This window comes from Aulostomus chinensis, chromosome 10, assembly GCF_037954235.1.
Source record: "Aulostomus chinensis isolate RoL2024-O1b breed Wild chromosome 10, RoL_Achi_v1.0, whole genome shotgun sequence".
NCBI lineage: Eukaryota > Metazoa > Chordata > Actinopteri > Syngnathiformes > Aulostomidae > Aulostomus > Aulostomus chinensis.
The window spans coordinates 15,795,744-15,814,034 of NC_141329.1; the positions used below are offsets into that span (position 1 = coordinate 15,795,744).

General features: G+C 38.4%; 1 protein-coding gene across 3 annotated transcripts in view; it reads right to left on the reverse strand.

Moving 5' to 3' along the window:
• Positions 1 to 18,291, reverse strand: part of bcas3 (BCAS3 microtubule associated cell migration factor) — a 408,395-nt gene that overhangs the window by 90,049 nt on the left and 300,055 nt on the right. The window contains exon 24 of one of the 3 annotated variants that reach the window (XM_086216161.1): positions 14,105 to 16,642. The exons of the other annotated variants lie outside the window; for them this stretch is intronic. Coding sequence (XP_086072287.1) covers positions 16,623 to 16,642 — 20 coding nt within the window. The 3' untranslated portion in view covers positions 14,105 to 16,622. Of the gene's footprint in view, positions 1 to 14,104; positions 16,643 to 18,291 lie in introns of those variants that run through there. 3 annotated transcript variants of the gene reach the window in all.

Genomic DNA, 18,291 nt, shown 5'->3' on the forward strand with positions numbered 1-18,291 from the left:
TGGCCACAACATCAAGATGCCCTCACTTGCATGCAACTACACACACACACACACACACACACACACACGCATACATACACACACACACACACATGCATACAAACACACAAACAGACACCCAGACACACACACACACACACACACACACACACACACACACACACACACACACACATAAGGATGTGTATGGCCATTACTGTTCCACTGCTGTTGTGGTTTGGGGAGCGAAATAACAATGCCACTATCATTCACAAACAAACACAACACACACACGCACACACACATACACAATTATCTGACTTGTTATTCCAAACACACATGCTAACACAGATATAATGTATAATCAGTCATATTCATACATACAAAAAGACACATTCATGCGAATTCTCACTCATCCACATACACACAATACACTCTCACAGCCCACATAATAGACCATTTTAGCACCAAGACCACAGCTAATACAGTAAATGACAGGAAAGTACTTGGAGAGCGCCAAGCTAAACGTGACACTGATTTCTTTTTGTATTTTGCATGTACCGCCCCGACATCATGACTCTACAGGCTGGGACCCAGATGCTAGTGTGGTCACTACGTTGTTTGGTTCATGATACCACACACACACACTCACTCACTCATAGATTGTTGTTCTTAACTAACATGACCGCATGGCTCTGACACATCAAAGCAGCATAATAAGAGAGCAGAGAAAAGATAGTCAACAAGACACTTACATGGGTCCGAGTCCCAGGAATACACTCAAAACAGCTTGTTGATGGGGGGCCACCAATCTGTGAGTGTAGGATAATGAGTATGATGTGTATGTGAGTGTCTCAGGTCTCTGCCAAGGCCAAAGCCATTACCAATGTTTTATGCACATTTACATTCAAAACAATCATATACATCAGGATATAGTTCAAAACTTTTTGCCTGATTTTTTTTTCCAAAAAAGATACATGCAATATTTCCTGTGAGTTTACATTACATTGTACTTTTAAGCAAACTGAAGAAAGAACAAAACTACAATATACACCTGAAACAAATTTATTATTCATTTAAATCTCTTATATTTCCAGAATATAAAGAATATGCCTGAAAATTTTTATAACAGGTCCTGGTACTATTGCCTGAGAAAACATAAAAACAAAAAAGGGCGGGGAGAACAAATAATTTCATCTGGTCCGAACAAAGCTCCTCACCTCCACCACATTTCGTGAAAATTGGACTGGGAGTTTGCATGGAAATTCTGCTGACATGTAAAAACAAGCAAACACAGAGCACTGATCAAACACCCCTCTTGATGTAGGTAAAATTTAATACATTTGAAATATACTTGTTTTCCTAATGTGCCATTTTATGCAAAAATTAAAGAAAAATATACAATACAGTTTTCTGCAGGATGAAATAAAGAAAAATATGGTGCACTTGATCGTGTTCTTTCTCAATCTTTATCCCCACACCCGCCCAACCCCCCACCAACCCCCAACCCTACAAAAATCTATTTATCTATCTATCTATCTATCTATCTATCTATCTATCTATCTATCTATCTATCTATCTATCTATCTATCTATCTATCTATCTATCTATCTATCTATCTATCTATCTATCTATCTATCTATCTATCTATCTATCTATCTGTATCGTAGGTGTTTTTGTTGTTGCCAACTCTAATATGGTATATCACCTTTTATCATTATATATTATCATAGTTTATAATTTACACATCAGCCTTTTCTCTAGAAAAGTCAGTTGATTACTTTCAAACGAAAGTGTTCGGAGGAATTTCAAGATAGAATTAAATTGAACTGTTCCTAATTTTATTCACGACCCCCATGAAGATCTTAAGAGGACCCACTTTGGAGCCCCTGATTTGACTAATGTTGTTGTCTTTTAATCGATGGCCAGTATTAGTCTTTTAAACACAGATGTAGCAGCACAGGAATTAGCTCAGTAAAGTGGCTCTGTCCTGCATTGGTGTGAGGGGTCTTAGGTAGCAGTCTTGGTGAACAATCCCATGGTGTGTGCGTGCATGTGTGTCTCTAGCTCTGGTGCCCATAAATCAGATCTCCTGCCGTGCATGTGCCCACACCCCTGCTGTGCAAATTTGTCCAATTAGCTATGGCCCCTGAGGAGTGTGAGCACGCAAACTCACACACGTGCGGGCCCCAACAATCCAGTGTGAAATGGAGGTCTGCCACAGTGTGAGGATTAAGCAACAATAAAATACATTTCACGGCCGCAGCGCTTTATAGCACTGGCCTCCATAGAGCTCTGGCCCCAAACACAGCAGCTACCCCGCCCCTTTAATCTCTGCCTTTTCCACCCAAACTCACAGACTATAAATCCACACCACAGGAGAGTGAGGAAGCTTGAATTAGTCAACATCTTCACCAGCAACTCTCTGGACTGACCAAGATGTTTCCACTAATGAAGTTGTATACTTCCCTCTGTGGCTGGGGATTATCAGCTCCCTAGAAAAAAACCACTACAAACTGATGCCTGCCTCCAAATTGTCAGGCTCAAGTCTTGATCATAACACTACAAAGGGCAATATCAAGAAATCAGAAGTGCCTCACTAAGTCCAATAGCCAACCCTTTGATTAAATAACTGGAACTATCAGCTAAATTTAAATAACTATCACTAAATCAACAATCAATTTTTCAGATGTTCATTTATAGGTCCCGAATCCCAACCACACATTATGAATCTCAACATATTCTTTGGTTCTTTGCATCTTCTATTCTTGTCTCTTAATTTTGTTATTGTTTTAAATTATCATCCATATCTATTAATCTGCACACTGTCTCCAGTGAAATCCTGTGAGGGAAAATTATTATTATCATCATTATTACAACTAATACTACCTATTTACTGAACTTGAAGGTCTTATGTAAAAAAAAAATTGAAACACTGAATAATATTTGTGGAAAATAATGGATGCCTATATATCACATTTTCAAGAGGCAATGGTTGTAAAAGCCTCCAAAGTATTCAGTTTATAATCATGCAAAACAGATAAGGGTCAAATTCTCACATTGAAAAATGTGATAAATGACTTGTGTGGAATATTGAACACTGAGTGTGTTTACAACATAGCTGCATCTCAATGATTTATTGCTATGTAGTATACTGTATGTAGTATACTCTCACATTGTGTACTTACAATTGAAATCCCACAAACTCATGACCATATGAGGCAGCATTATTTTATGCTTCTTATCACTGAGCCCTATCCTCTGTGGACACATATGATTAAGTTTTTTTGTATGTGTGTTGATGTGGATACTGACAATCGTCCTACAGTACTGGCCAGGCTTAAGACTCTTATATAGAAGATAATCCAGGATAGCCAGGGGGTCTTAACTCACCCCTCCAATACACAGGGTGTCACTGCAAGGGGCAGCAAGAGGTGTGAAATGGTGTCCAAAATCTCTGTTTGTCTATCTTGGCAGCCCAGTGTACTCACACACCGCTGCTTGGACAAGGAAAGGCTTTATGTTGTGCAGTGTATAGTGTATGTATGCGTGGTAGGGTATAGAATAAATCACACAGAATTTAAAAACAACAGTTAAAGTCTGATCCATTCTAAGTGGTATGTTGAACAGAAACACTGAAGAAAGGAGTGTGGGAAATGATGATGGAAATCAAAGAGGGTAAGAGAAAGGAAAGACACATTCATGCAGATCATCAGAAGGGATAGCGATATTAGAAAAATAATGGAATATGGACCTAAACAGTTAAGGAGAGGAGACACTGAGAAGGCTTTAGTGATATCAGAAGCCTACCAAAATCAGATGTTGAAAAAAGAAAATTAAAAAAAGAAGGAAAAACAAGGAGAATAGAGAAAAGATGGATTGAAAGTCCCTATCTGGGTCTTTGCTTTCATCTCAGTGTGTTTGTGTGTGTGCTGATGTGTGCATGTGGGTTTGATTTGACAGATCTGGCTGGGGCGTTATCAGGCGAAGTAAATCGGCCTAAACCTGGTGCTAATGTCTTGGTGGGGGTGTGGGAGAGATTAATAAGGACCTGCTCCAAAAGGCTTTAGCTGGCCCGTTAAGATTCTTAACCCAGCTAACCTCTCCTGGCGCCGCCAGGGATCCAAAATGACCCTGAATAGTGATGGCAGAACATTGACATGAGTTTCAATTTCCATTGCATAATCAATCAGATCTTTGGATTTTGGGCTTTTTAAGTTTGTATTGGGGCCGTGCCGAGTGCTGTTTAATACTGCACCTCAATACTGAATACAACTGTAACCTTGGATAGCATGTAATCTAACATGTGATACATGTATGTGCACGTTTACAGTATACTTAGGGTGTCCTGACATTAAATGTTGGATTCATGGCTATACTGCCCCAAACAGCAAAATTATGTTTACATTTGTCTCATTACCTCTCATGACAGTAAAATTATTAAAATGTGCTTTAAGTAACAGGTAGCAGTACCATGATATTGTTTAGTTGCAGCAAAATATCTGGGGATATTAAAGCATTTTGACAAATGGAGAGCATAATGTATATGATTTTTTTTTCTTGCTTTTACAATGACAACTAAAAAATGTACCTTTACCCTTTACCCTAGTTTTTGTGTTTACAACTAATGAAGCGACCAGACACATGTCTGCTGATTTCAGTTTTTTCATGGAACACTTGTGTTATGGAGGGCACTGACCTAAAATGTGCCATAGTCGCTTTCTTCTTGGCACTTTGCACACAGCTTGTTTACTTTGATGCCTTTGTTTTCAATATGCACCATGTGCCGGTTTCATTGCAAGATTCATTAAAGTTTTGACTAATCCCATCTTATGTTAAGTACCTGTAACAGGATAAGTGTAATTTGCCATAGTTGTGTTTGTGTCTTGTGTGTTGTGATGGCAGACCTCATCCGCTCTGGGTGGGATTGAGACAAATCTGGATCATTATTGATTCACAACAACTGCTTGCTGTCCCTTCTGGTAAGGAGTGATAATCTTTGTTTCTGGCTCTCTGCTTTGGCTGCTTTTTGCTCCATGTCTGCATGGGGGCTTAACAAATGAAGGCTGATGCCATTTTTTTTTTTTTTGGAATGCAACTGTCAACAGCTGAGATTATGTGTCAATATTGAATATTTCACAATTTTAGTTCCTAGTAGTCAGTGAATTCTACTCTTGGTTCTAAAAATGACATAACAGAAATAACATGATGCAGTAACTGTGACATTTATCAATCTAAATGGTTGGTCATTTTACAGTGTGTATGCACTGTTATCCAGTGTCAACGGATTATGAGTTGATGTCCAATAGTTCTTCTCTATCTCTTTTTGTACACATGCCATTCGCATTCTAATTTTACTCTTTACGGATGCCACAGACTCTCCCTGTTTTGAATGATATAGTACTACTTAATGTGGATCAAGTGTTGTGGTCGTCTCCTTATGTGAGATTAATATGAGGGCATCATGCCTCAAGAAGAAGACCAGGTGGCTTTCTCAAACTCCTCTGCTCTTCAACACACAAATACATATATGACATAAAAGGAGTTTCACTGTGACTGTCTATGGTAATTGTGCTGTGATTGGGGGTACTATTTTATGTCATGTTTACAGTTAAAGTTTAGAATTTCTGCACCTAACTAACATTAATGATAGATATTGCATGTGAAGTGTTACCCATATCCACCAGCCTTTACCATACAGCAAACACAGAAAATGGAAAAGTTAAGTTTTGTCTCCACTGAAAATCAGGACAACAGTCCAGAATTATTGCTATGAACTACAATGGAAAATCATGTAGATGTCTTAATACATTTTGTTTGTTTGTAACTTGTTGGCTTTATTTTATTACTCAATTATGTTTCAATACGGGGCATTTTAAGTCCTTGCAATCATGGAGCTGTTCTATCACTCTTGTGAGGATGGCTGGTACACCCTTCCTGCTGGATGGGCATTCAGGAAGCAGCCACAGACAGTGTATTATGAAGGGACTCTCAACACCTTGGGTAAACACACATCATACTATTTGGCACTGGAGGGTGCATCAACTTACACCTATATGTGTGTATGAAGATGCACATTTACACACAATGTATGCCCTCACACACTCTTTAGACATGTAGACCCATCAATTGGGTGCGGGCCCTTTGGCTTGGGGAGGTGTACTATTTCAGTAATGTGATGGAGTTTGATCCAGGGTGTCCAATGTCCCATAGAGCTGCTGTTTTATTAGCACAAAGAGCACTCAGGGGCTCTCCAATTCACTCACTCACACACACACACACACACACACACACACACACACACACACACACACACACACACACACACACACACACACACAGTAAAGTCCGATTACCACAGAATATTTGGGCTCTACATCCATACATTCATACATTGTGTGCTGAAGAAAATTGTGTCTGCCATTCACACACTGGCATACCTTACCTTACCCCATTACGCAGCTTGCTTGGTTTCTCTGGCAATGTGACTGTTCAAATAGTTGAATGCCAATAAATTGCAGTGAGTTAAAGATTTTTTTTTAGTAGTGAGTAGGTTTCAGTTATTGAGTAAATAAGCCTTACTCTAACCTAATTTAATTATTTGCCACCACATTTTATGGACTATTTGAACCACTTGGACATGTTCATGTGTGGTTATAACACTATAAAAAAACTCCATTTAAGCATTACAGCAATGTACCAGTTTATGTATCAGTATCAGCCAATACTACATAAGTATTTTGCAGAACTAAATGCTTCATTGATGTTACATGTAGTTGATATGTAAGAGGTGCCTCCTGAATTTCTAAAACAATAAAACCTAGGTAACTTACCTTGAAAAGATAATTGGTGACTTCATGAAGAAGATTTTTTTTCCCCCTTTCATGGGTCTTGGTACTCAGATGTTACGCTGCACACAATTTAAATTCCAGCTGCTGTATAACATGTGTGGAGTTTCCAGTTTTTACTTTGCATTAAATTGTTTTTGTACTATGATGCCCATAACTGCATAATGGTTTTATGTTGGAGTTAGGAGTTTGTCAGCTGACATTTGTATATTTTTGCTGCTCTTAACCTTTGGTCTCCAGTAGCTTCCAGCAAAAGATACATGGTAGTTCTGTATTCTGGAGTCACCAAAAAGTCTTGCAGGTAGAAAGATATGTCATGAATATAGGGCATCAAGCAGTGATCAATTGCTAAACAACTGATATTTTAATAGAGTATTAATCAAGTCTTGCGGCCCTGATAGTCCAGAAAGCTATTTCACAGGCTTTTCCACCCTGACAAGATAAAAAAAAAAAAAAAACTCCTTGGAGAAAAATATTATACTCATCATACCAAATATTTTTTGGCTAATTGCTTCTGATTGTCAAAATACATTGATTATGTGGAGACCATATGGACTAAAAGCACTGATACTGGATCTACTTGCTGCTTCGAGGAGGGGTCTAGTTAAGACACTACAATTTCCCTGGCTACTTCCAGAAAAAAAAAAAGTCAATGTGAAATTTGAACAACTTCAGTCGAGTACATTATTTTTTTCTCTGCTTGCAATATTGATATGGGAATACTATGCTTCTTTATGGAAAACACTGTCAGGGGAGCATCAGTAGCTGTGCTATCGACAGAGTTGGGATAATGCATAGAATGTGACTGTAGAGTGGATCATATTAACACATCTTATTGATGTGGCTTTTAACAGATATCATATTCATACACACTGAGATGTGTGGAAATGGTCCATATGAACTGGTGATGTAGCTCAGAGTTTCATCTTGTGATCACATAATAGACTAATGACATTATGAAATCATCGTATTATGTGAATCATCCTCATAAGACTTGCATTTGCTTTTCACTGACACCCATACAGAACGGGATGTCCAAACAGTCTTCAGCATTTCCTGTGAAGCAACATAAAATGGAATGTTTCAGTTCAAGCTACTCATTTTTGTACAACAGAAGAGCAATGCAATGCTATACGCTACTGTATACAACAAATGACAGTGTGCGTAAAGTGTTAAAAGTGAACAACTTAATTTAAAATTTTGTTATCATGTATGACACAAAATGAATGCACTGTATGAATTCTCAGGAGTTACATTTGGTTTATGGAAAGCCATATTAAAAAGCTATTAACAGTTTACTGTGCACTTACAAGAGAGCATCTGTATTCCTGTAGCACAGAACAAGCCTTCGTATAACAAAGACTTTTCTCGAAGTCCCAGTGAAATTAGTTTAGGTGTTTTACCAGCTTATTTTGCTAATCCGCAAAAATAGATAATTGATTTTGTGTTTCTCATCTACTTTTCTGTGCTACTAGGGTGTTTCTGTTTATCTCCATCTGGGCTGCTGAGAGTTCAAGACAACAGTGTTCTTGACTGCATATGTCTTTTGTTTTAATAATGAGTTTCTTGCCATGAAGTTAACTTTTTACAAATATGATTTGTCAAAACATTGGTAAAACTGTCTTCTTTGACATCCTGCAATTTTTAGATTTAGTCTCAGAAGTGGCATTGGCAAAAAATATGTCAGCACCAAAATCTTCACATTGCTAAAAAAGAAAATGCAAATCTTTGGCTACAACTTCATACAGGAAAGGTGTGGGTCAAACTAGTATTACAAGGAGGTTCAAAACACTTGAATACAACTGTGCTCATTGAAAAACAACAGACAATGTGTCAGGGTTGACTATGAAGTTATTTGAGTGTTAAAGGTCAAGTTATGTGTTTAATTTGCCAGTGCCAATTACTAAGTACATGATTCTCTATTTTAGTGAAATGTTTGTTATCTGATAAAGTTGCTATATTGAGCCACACTGATTAGCTGCAACTTTAAAACCACTGACAGTTTAACAGTAAAAAACAACAACCCTTCAATCCATCGGAAGGTTGTATATCTTAGATGCTGTATCCTTGCTGAGTTGTTTAAGGTTTTTTTTTTTTTTTTGGAGACAAACTCCATCATGTCTCAACATGCTAATAAACAAACACCATGGCTGAGTTAGCGCAGCAAAATTAAATACTAGTCAAGACATGTCATAAAGAGTTGCATAATTATTAGATTTTCTTATATTCATATAATATTTGAAAATCAAGACCCATGCTGATATAGATATGATCCTCTGTTTGATATACCTGCCGTAAATATCTCTGTTCTTGGACCCATTGGCTTGCATAATGTCCTGGTGAAAAATTGGAACATAGGGAACCAAACTAAACATGAATGGTCCAATTTTTCCAGAAAATATTTTCTATGAAAACATTTTTTTTGCTATGAATATATATTTATGCAAAAATATGTAGATAGTCACTTTAAACTGAAACTTAAAATTACATATATTACCAAACATAGATTTACATGATACAATTTGGATATGATAAAATATATATCATTTAAAATTAAAATACAAGCCTATATGTATTATATGGTCTATTGTCCTTGTAATGTTTTGCTTTAAGTTGTTTGAGTGTGTGGGAATAACCCCAGTACTATCCAGCGATGACATGAGCCATGAACTGGCAATGATAAACCTGACAGCAGACACAGCGCTCTCCATAACGCTGCGCCAAAACACCCCTGCCCCCTCCTGAGGGATTAGCCCAAGTCTATAAGGTCACAAGAGATAGGCCAGCTCAAAGTTGAGGAGTATGAGGACATAGGAGCACTTGCCTCATTTCATTTTTGCTGGCATTTGTGGTGGACTGTGATATGATTGGGCCTATTGAAGTCAGAGGGAAGATAATGAAAGCGGGTGTGTAATTTACATATGAGTGAGTGTGTATCTGTGTGTATGAGAAAGAGAGAGGGAGAAAGAGAGAGAGATACAGAGAGAGAGACAGAGAGAGTGCCAGGGAAACATGTGTTATAAATCTATCAGGCCAGGCGCCTGGGCCGTCATGGGATGGACGGGAGGTCCAGTTCCGAGAGGACTCCGGGCTGTAAGAACAACCGGCATGCGTGGCAGCTACCTGACCCTCACCCCTTCCCTCTACCCTGATACACACACGCACACACACACTGACAAGCTTCACTCTCTCTCGACACTTTAGACTGATTGGGCTAGCAACTGCAACAGCTGGCTGGGGATTAAGGCATGGCCAGATTCAGCGTGTATGCATTTCTCTGTGTGTTAGTGTGTGTGTTTTTTGCAAAAGGACTGTCCAGTCCCTCTGGCACCTGTCGACTAAACCCAATCCCTGCCCTCTTAAGCTGGGTGGATGAGCACAGCCCAGTCCTCCTCTGGGACCCTATACCCCTTCTCCAGAGCAGAGCTGCACTAGTGAGCTTGATTAGTTTAGCGACATGGGAGGGGCATACTAGGTGAAACTGGGGTAACTTTTGGTGGACATGAAAGCAAGAGAGTGGTGGGAGTTCAAAACAGATGTGAGGATATAACTCTTCTCACACATAACAAACACTGCAAATAAGCTGAGGCATGCAAACACGACAAAGTAGAATGAAAAAAATGGCAACCTCTCAATCATGTGCCCGCTGCAACTTCCACAATCTTCTTGTTGAGGTAAGGAAATTTCTGGCACTAATAACACACACACACACACACACACACACACACACACACACACACACACACACACACACACACACCAGCTCTAAGCCCAACTGTGTTCTATTCATATGGTGATAATAACTGATGAGTCATTCCTGATTCCATACAGTATGGTGGTTGCGATGCCCATTATATGATTCAGAGTTCATTTTATTCAAAAAATATATTACAGAACACTTTATATATGTATGACACCCACAAGTGCAGAAGTCCTTTGACATTCCCATGTGTGGTGATCACTCATGAATCCAAGATTATGTTAAAGGATTGCTGGTTTGATCCTTGGCATTAAAGAGACTAAGAGAAAGTGCCCTTAAGTAATACACTTGCAAGCCAGCACATTGCAAGTAAAAGACAAGCGGCACATTAAATATTATGAAAATAAATAAATAAACAGTATAAATACTTATAATGTACAACTATATACTATTCAATATGTGTCAACAAGTATTTTTCCAGTACTTTTAACAGTGATCACTTGGATAGATGTGCTGTAAACTGACTTGAGGAATTAATCATCGAAAATTTGAACTACCATTTTTTTATTATCTATGGAATCCATACTTGGTTTCTGAACAAAAGAAAGTTCTTTCTATTTCCAGTCATAACTGTGCTTTGTCCATAGAGTTTCAGGCTTTTATAATGTAGTGAAAAATGAGACATATTCAATAAAAATGTGTCAGGAGCAAGGAAATGACAAAAAAAACTTTTAGAAAATCCTAAGAGTTTACAATGTTTAACAGTATCCCACATTTCATGAACTTCTTGTCTGGTTAAATACAGTAGCATATAAAAAGTAAAATGTCTAGGGTCCTTGGAAAAAATAAGAGAGGTATAATAAAGCATCTCATAAAATCAAAGTGTGATTGTCAGGAAAGAGTAGCCAACATATGACAGTATACTAATGAAAAAATAATCATATTGTGTCAATTTTGTGGAAAAAGACAAGATCCATGTTTAGGATCACAACAATCTGAGCTTTCACTATGACATTATACCTGCCATCAGGTGCAAGTCAGAAGGGAAAATCACAGAAAGATTTAAGTGCAGCTGACAGAGGATCATTGTAACATCCACAGAGGCATTTAGTAGGGATGGGTCACGATTAAGAAATATTCATTAATTGCTGGGGTGGGGCAGAGTTTTTAGCAGTGTGTCAAGGCAGAAACATTTTAACTATAAAATCAATGGAACCAAAGCCAAAGCCAAAGGCACAGTAATATATTACTTTCTTAGTGTGTGTTCGCTAACAATTATAACATAACTCTACATTCTTGCAAAGTCTACAAAAACAGTTGTTTTTAGGTACATATTTTCAGAAAACACAAAAAATAACTGGAGACAGGACATCATAGAGAATTGTTTTAGGCAAAAAAAATGTCATAAAATGACAGGATATTATTTAAAGAAAGTGACAACAAGTAACAGTAGGAACTAGCAACTAAACACAAATGTCTTATTGATTCTAAATGTTGACCGTCAGTCAAAAGCCTTTGTTACTACTTGTTAGCTTATGCAACACCTCAGAGCTGGTCAACCTCTCGATAGCAGCGTTGCCTTATGAAATCAGCAGATGTACAACTGTGCTATCTTCAGCTGCACTCAAGTAAAATGATTGTGCAAAAGAAAGAAGTCCATTGCCAAAGCAGGTAAAGGTGAAAAGGAGTGAGTTAAGAGAGACGAACAGCTGCCATGCCACTAGCCTAAAGCTCAATGATTTACTCTTACGTTATCATTGCACTGACATTGAGTTTCTTTTTCAAACCCCATCATTTACCATTGATTGACTCAACATGTATGAAATAATAACACAACTATAATACTTGTCTCTTTTATTGTTCAATACACATCATTAAGATAGTTTTTGCTTGTTCAAAAATTCAACATAAAAACGTACAATTATAATGCACTGTATCTTTTTGGCAGACGTGATCATTGGTACCATCATGGTTTTTGTTGATTCCTGTAGGAGCTAGATAGACATTCAATTTGATACCTGACACACAAAGAAAATAAAAATAATACTACCTCAAAATGTTGGGGAGTGGACACTGTCGTCAATTTAAACTGTACTACTATAGAGAATCCCTACTTCAGTTAATTACAGCATATGTAGGCAATTACATACTAATTGACAATCCAATGATCAATCCTAAATTACAGCTACAAAATACTTTTTGTGTCATCTTTCCCAATAATAAATCATAATCAGTTTCCTACTAGTGTACCTGAATTTGTCCTTACCATCATCTGCATCCTAATTAATTGCAGTGGTACAGCTCTTCCATTTATTTTGTACATTACTAGCCATACCAACATAACATAACACAATCAAATGGATTCATCTAGCATACTGTTTTGTTTTATTTATTTATATTTTATCCAGTATTAAAACCTAGAATTAGTATGTTGTGGAATTAGGGCATGGCTACTGTTTGCATAGAACAGCAAACATGAAAGCATTTGATGTATCACCCATTTTGACACAATGCTGAGTGACAGAGTTACAAAGTTGACAGTAATTTGTATGAATATTTTTAGGATTATCACAAATTACTAAAGAACAATCTATGAAATCTTTTTTAGTAAGGTGCACTTTTGGCACTCTGTGATTTATATGTTAGCTCTAAGAGGTTTAGTCATGTTTGGCCGTCTTGTGAGTGCCATGCTGTTTCACGATTGGCTGGTGTGTGTGTGTGTGTGTGTGTGTGTGTGTGTGTGTGTGTGTGTGTGTGTGTGTGCAAGAGAGAGAGAGAGAGAGAGAGAGAGAGAGAGAGAGAGAGAGAGAGAGAGAGAGAGAGAGAAGAAATCAGGTCTCTTCTGGCCCTGGGCACGTCAGTGTGATTGAAAGCAGATCAGGGCTCTGCTTCTTCTCACCCAGAACTCACAACATCCTCAAGCCAGAAACACACACACAGGTAAGCAGGAACACTCCTCACAGTAGACTATTACATACTACTGTGTTTAATCATATGCAGAGGCTGGCAACAGTCCTTCACTCACACTCATACAAACTAGTGTCTCCAACCTTATCAAGTTTTGGGATTGTGTTGCACCTCAAAGGAGGAAAACTGACTTTAACACGTCTGGCAGAGGCATCCACAGGAATAATCATTCATTACAAAAGGATAACTCCGGAAAGATAACACATTCCCACGTCTAGCATGCACTCACAGGAATTTTAGATCAGCAGGAGAGTTAGGAAAAGCTGTAAAAGAAAAACAGGGGGAGGAGAATTCCTGTGAATACACTATCCTAATAATATCAGACCATAAATGTCAAAAGTTTAATTTTCACTCAGAGAAAAGAACATGGAGGAAGGTGGTAATATTAGCCATACTGATTGGTCAACAGGGGAGGAGTAAAATGTCAAAGTTAAAAGCAGGTTCATGAAATCCATTTTTTGGCTTTGCTTCAAAATGTTTCTATGACAGCATATTAAATTCCAGACTCCACAGATGAAAGTTTGGAGAATTTCTTAAATTTGATAAGGCAATCACATTTAATCTGGGTTTTCAAGAAAAAGTCACTGATGATTGATCTTTGTTTTTTAAAATTTTTAAGTGTTGTAGAGTTTAGGTAGTTTAAGATGTTGATGTGGAAATTGAATTTAAACCAAAATGTACGACTTACTTACTTTTTTTTTTTTTTAAACTGAAGCATTATGTTAAAGCCCTGATAGTAGTTCAGGTAATTGAGGTAAGCACTGTAAAGTGGATGTGAGTAATTTTTTTCAAACCCATCAGTTATTCTAATTAAAAAAAAGTGGAGCAATAAAGGAAATGCTTAAACTGAAAAATTGCAACTAAAAAAAGTGGAGCAATAATGTTTGGGTTCCTTTTTTGGGGGGGCGCTGATTTGTTGTGCCACCCCACGTTGAAAACAGCAGGAGACATAATGTTTTTTTTGGGCTCCAGAAGCAACAGCATCCAAACAAAATTAGATGCATTTGATACATTAGGATTTCAAAGTCCTGTGGAAGTGTGTGAGATATATGGTAGAACACACATGTCTGACTCATTCATTTGGCCCTGAGAGTTCACCACTTGAAGGTAATAATTCACTTGTCCAAATCCTCCTTATTGTTTGACCCCATGGGGAGCTGCAGCAGCAGTGGAGGCAAAACTAGGTTACCAATGTGTGTTTTTGCCATCCTTCCCCTTCCTATTTTTTCCTTTCTCTCTCCTCACTCCTTCTGACTCCTCTACTTAGGTCAGCCATTTTGTAATTTATGGATGTCATAGGCCTGCCGTTGGTTATGAACAGTATGGGATTATATGAAATGCTGTCCAACTGCATATTTCATAAGGAAGATCAAAAAGGCAGCTAAGTGATTTCTTTTTCTAAGGGCAATAATTTTCAGCACAGCTCCTTTTCATGGCCTTGGAGTGGATGACTTTGCAAGACCTCGTACCGAAGAATTCATTGCATAAAATCAAGGCGGGGAAGAAAAGGTGCAGTAGCTACACAAACTATTGAGGAACTAAAACCAAAGTATTCATATATGAAGTGCCGAAAACATCCCAGGCTTGGAACATCTTATACAAAATTATTGAGGAAGAGGAGTTTCCATCTAGTTTTTCAAAATGACAATCCTACTGTATGTCCTGTACACGTACATGTTAAATAATCAGTGGATCTGTAGTTTGCTAAAAATTTGCTTGTACACACAGAAGAGGGCAGGCATCGGTCCAGTTAGAATAAAAGACACAGAGAGGGAAGATTTCTGAAAGAGTTGATCTCTCTCTTTAAACACAAACACATAAGAGTATATAACAGAGGACGCCAACAGGAGTTGGAGAAATGTAAACCAAATACAGATGGAAATGTAGACCAACATCGTCTTTAAGCAGCGTTTTGTACATTAGTGTGCACAGACACACACACACACACAAACATGCACAGACACACATGCACACACACGCGCACGCACCCACACACACACACACACACACAAAAAAGAGAAAGTCCAGTAGCAGAGACCCAGCACTGGTGTCAGCAAATAGAGTCCAGTTGTTGACACGCCAGATATATGAGTGCTTTCTTCCTTTGTGCGTGTGTGTATGCGTATTCCTGCTGGGACTCCCCTTGGCTAAACCAAGCCTCCTACACCTTCACTTCCTTAGAACTCAGTCACTCTCTTTCGCTCTCTCTCTCTCTCAGTCCCTCCATAGAAAGATTGATGAGCAGCCTTTCCCTCATCCTCCCTGACTTTCTCACGAAACAGGGAGAAGAGGAAGACTGAAGTAAGCAGAGGCTGTCGGCCATCATTCATGCCTCTTCACCTTGGGAGTGTGAAAAAAAACAAACTACTGGCAGTGACAAATAGAGCAATAAAGCTATATGGGCCGATATAACACGCAACCCTACTCATGTTGCATGAAGCTATGAGGAAATGACATCATCTACACAGGGATTTTCATATCTGGAGACTTACTACGATGGTTTGTATATCGGTGATGTCTTGTGATTGTTTCACTAGGAGCAGAATTTGTCAAATCATGAAATTAGTGTTTAAGTCCTGCCAAGAAAGTAAAGGCTTAAATAATCTAAAGAAATCTTTAATGGAGTTTCTTTGCACTTGGTATGAATTTTTTTTTTTTTTTTTTTTTTTTTTTTAAGAAAAGCAGCTTTTCAATGTGGGGATGCCGAGCACACTCAACCCTTAAAGACGTTAATAGTAAGGTAACCAACTTCATCTCAATACATCCAGAATAGACCTTGGTTTGGGATTCGAGATCAGTCTGCATGACACAAGAGATTTCTTAAGGAATGCCTGCTGTCAACAGTGCAATGAACACCATGTTTGCCCTTACATTTAAATATGACATGGCCTGAAATTATCCACAACTCACAATGAAATCTATGTACATCATTGTGGGTGGAAGGTCTTTTTAATTTATTATCACTGATGTGACTTCAGAATGCCCATTATGTCTGAGCGTGTTAAAAAAAATCTATTTCCATTTTTTTTAAGTGAAAGACATATCTTCCAAAAAAGCCAAAAAAACATTCCAAGTGCAAATAAGAACCTCTAATACTGCCATATCTGTTAGCCTTTTAAAATGTATATTTATTGGGAGGAACACTGACCTGTGAGTATCCATGAGATGAAACCAGAGGGTTGACATGAAAAAGACAGAGAGAAAGAATGGTTAGACAGGCAAACAAACACGCACACACACACACACACACACACACACACACACACACACACACACACACACACACACACACACACATTGGCAGAACTCACAGGCACTAAAGGCCACATACTAACCAAACATTTATTACACATATCATAAGCTACATTTGTATATGTGTGTATGTATGTGTTTGTGTGCATGCATGTAAGTCAAGTGTCAAAGATCTCCTTAGCACCTCATCACCTCTAACCTCTTGGGGGTTTTCATGCTGTGAATATCATTAACATTGCACTGTGGGAACACACACAGACACACGTGTGCCATACCAGCATATGAGCACTAAGCTTACAGCTTTACAAGTTGTTATCACTTGTGCTTTGCGGTTGGTCAGCTGTCTTTCTGCTGGGATTATGTTCATAACTCTTGTAACTACGAAGGAAGGAATCTCTTTCTGTAGTAGAGGGTGACACAGGAGTGTGTTTCACTCCCACAAACATACTCCTGTTCTGTCCTAAAACCATGGCAGAAACCAGGGCATTTTGATTTGATGCTTTTGCCATACTTTTTTGTTAGGTTACTTGGCAAACCACTGCACAGCTTTTGGCCAGAATTTTGTGGTTTTCCCACAGACTGTGGCCTGCAGCTAACAGGTTGGACTTGACAGGCGAGTGTCGAACAGTTGCAAGAGTGAAGGGAAGGTATAACTCAAGTTTGTCATGTTACACTGCCCACGTTTGTGCATGCAGCGTTGTGAAGATGGCTTTCTGCTCACAAATAGTGTAGAGAAAACAGACAGATCAGTTATGAGTGTATTTGCAACTGAGAGTGGGCCAATGCTGAGGGATGAAATGAAGTCCGGTTTCAGTAATTTTAATCCAAACAAGTCAGCACTTTGGTTTGACACCACAACTAAACTACTTTTATACATTAAGTCCTTATTGTTTTTATTATGATAAAGCTTTCAAAATACAGAGTAAATTTGGGTGAAAATATTCAAAATAATATGATAGTTAAATTTAATCAGGAATAATCAATGTTGAACAGTTATGTGAATGTCATGCTGGCAAAAGGGCCTTGGGACAGATAGATCTTGCTTCGATCTTTATTCAATGTACTAGTTAAGCTCTATTAATGTGCTTTTGTAGGTGTGTTTTAGAGATGTCAGTGGTAACAGACAGCGAGGACATGAGCCCAAGATATTTGGAAAAAAAAGGGCTCCCAATTGTCATTCTCAAGTTTGCCAGTTTTGTTCACAAAAAAAGCCAACTGTCTTCCATTGGGTGAGAGTTTCCTTCCAGAGCAGCCAGACCACCTAGCACTGGGAGCCTGGTGACAAGAGTTTTGATTATTATGCCTGCTCTCCCTGCCAGGGCTAAATTTAAGTGTTCCCATAAAGTCCAGAAGAAATAAGACTTGGGAATGACCTGGCCTGTAGCTGTGTGAGAGAGGGGAGAACTCTGTGTGTGTGTGTGTGTGTGTGTGTGTGTGTGTGTGTGTGTGTGTGTGTGTGTGTGTGTGTGTGTGTTTGTGTGTATGTAGGGTCCCTTCTGGTCAGCGTTGTCGCACAGTCCGGGGGATAATAATAGGATGTGCTAT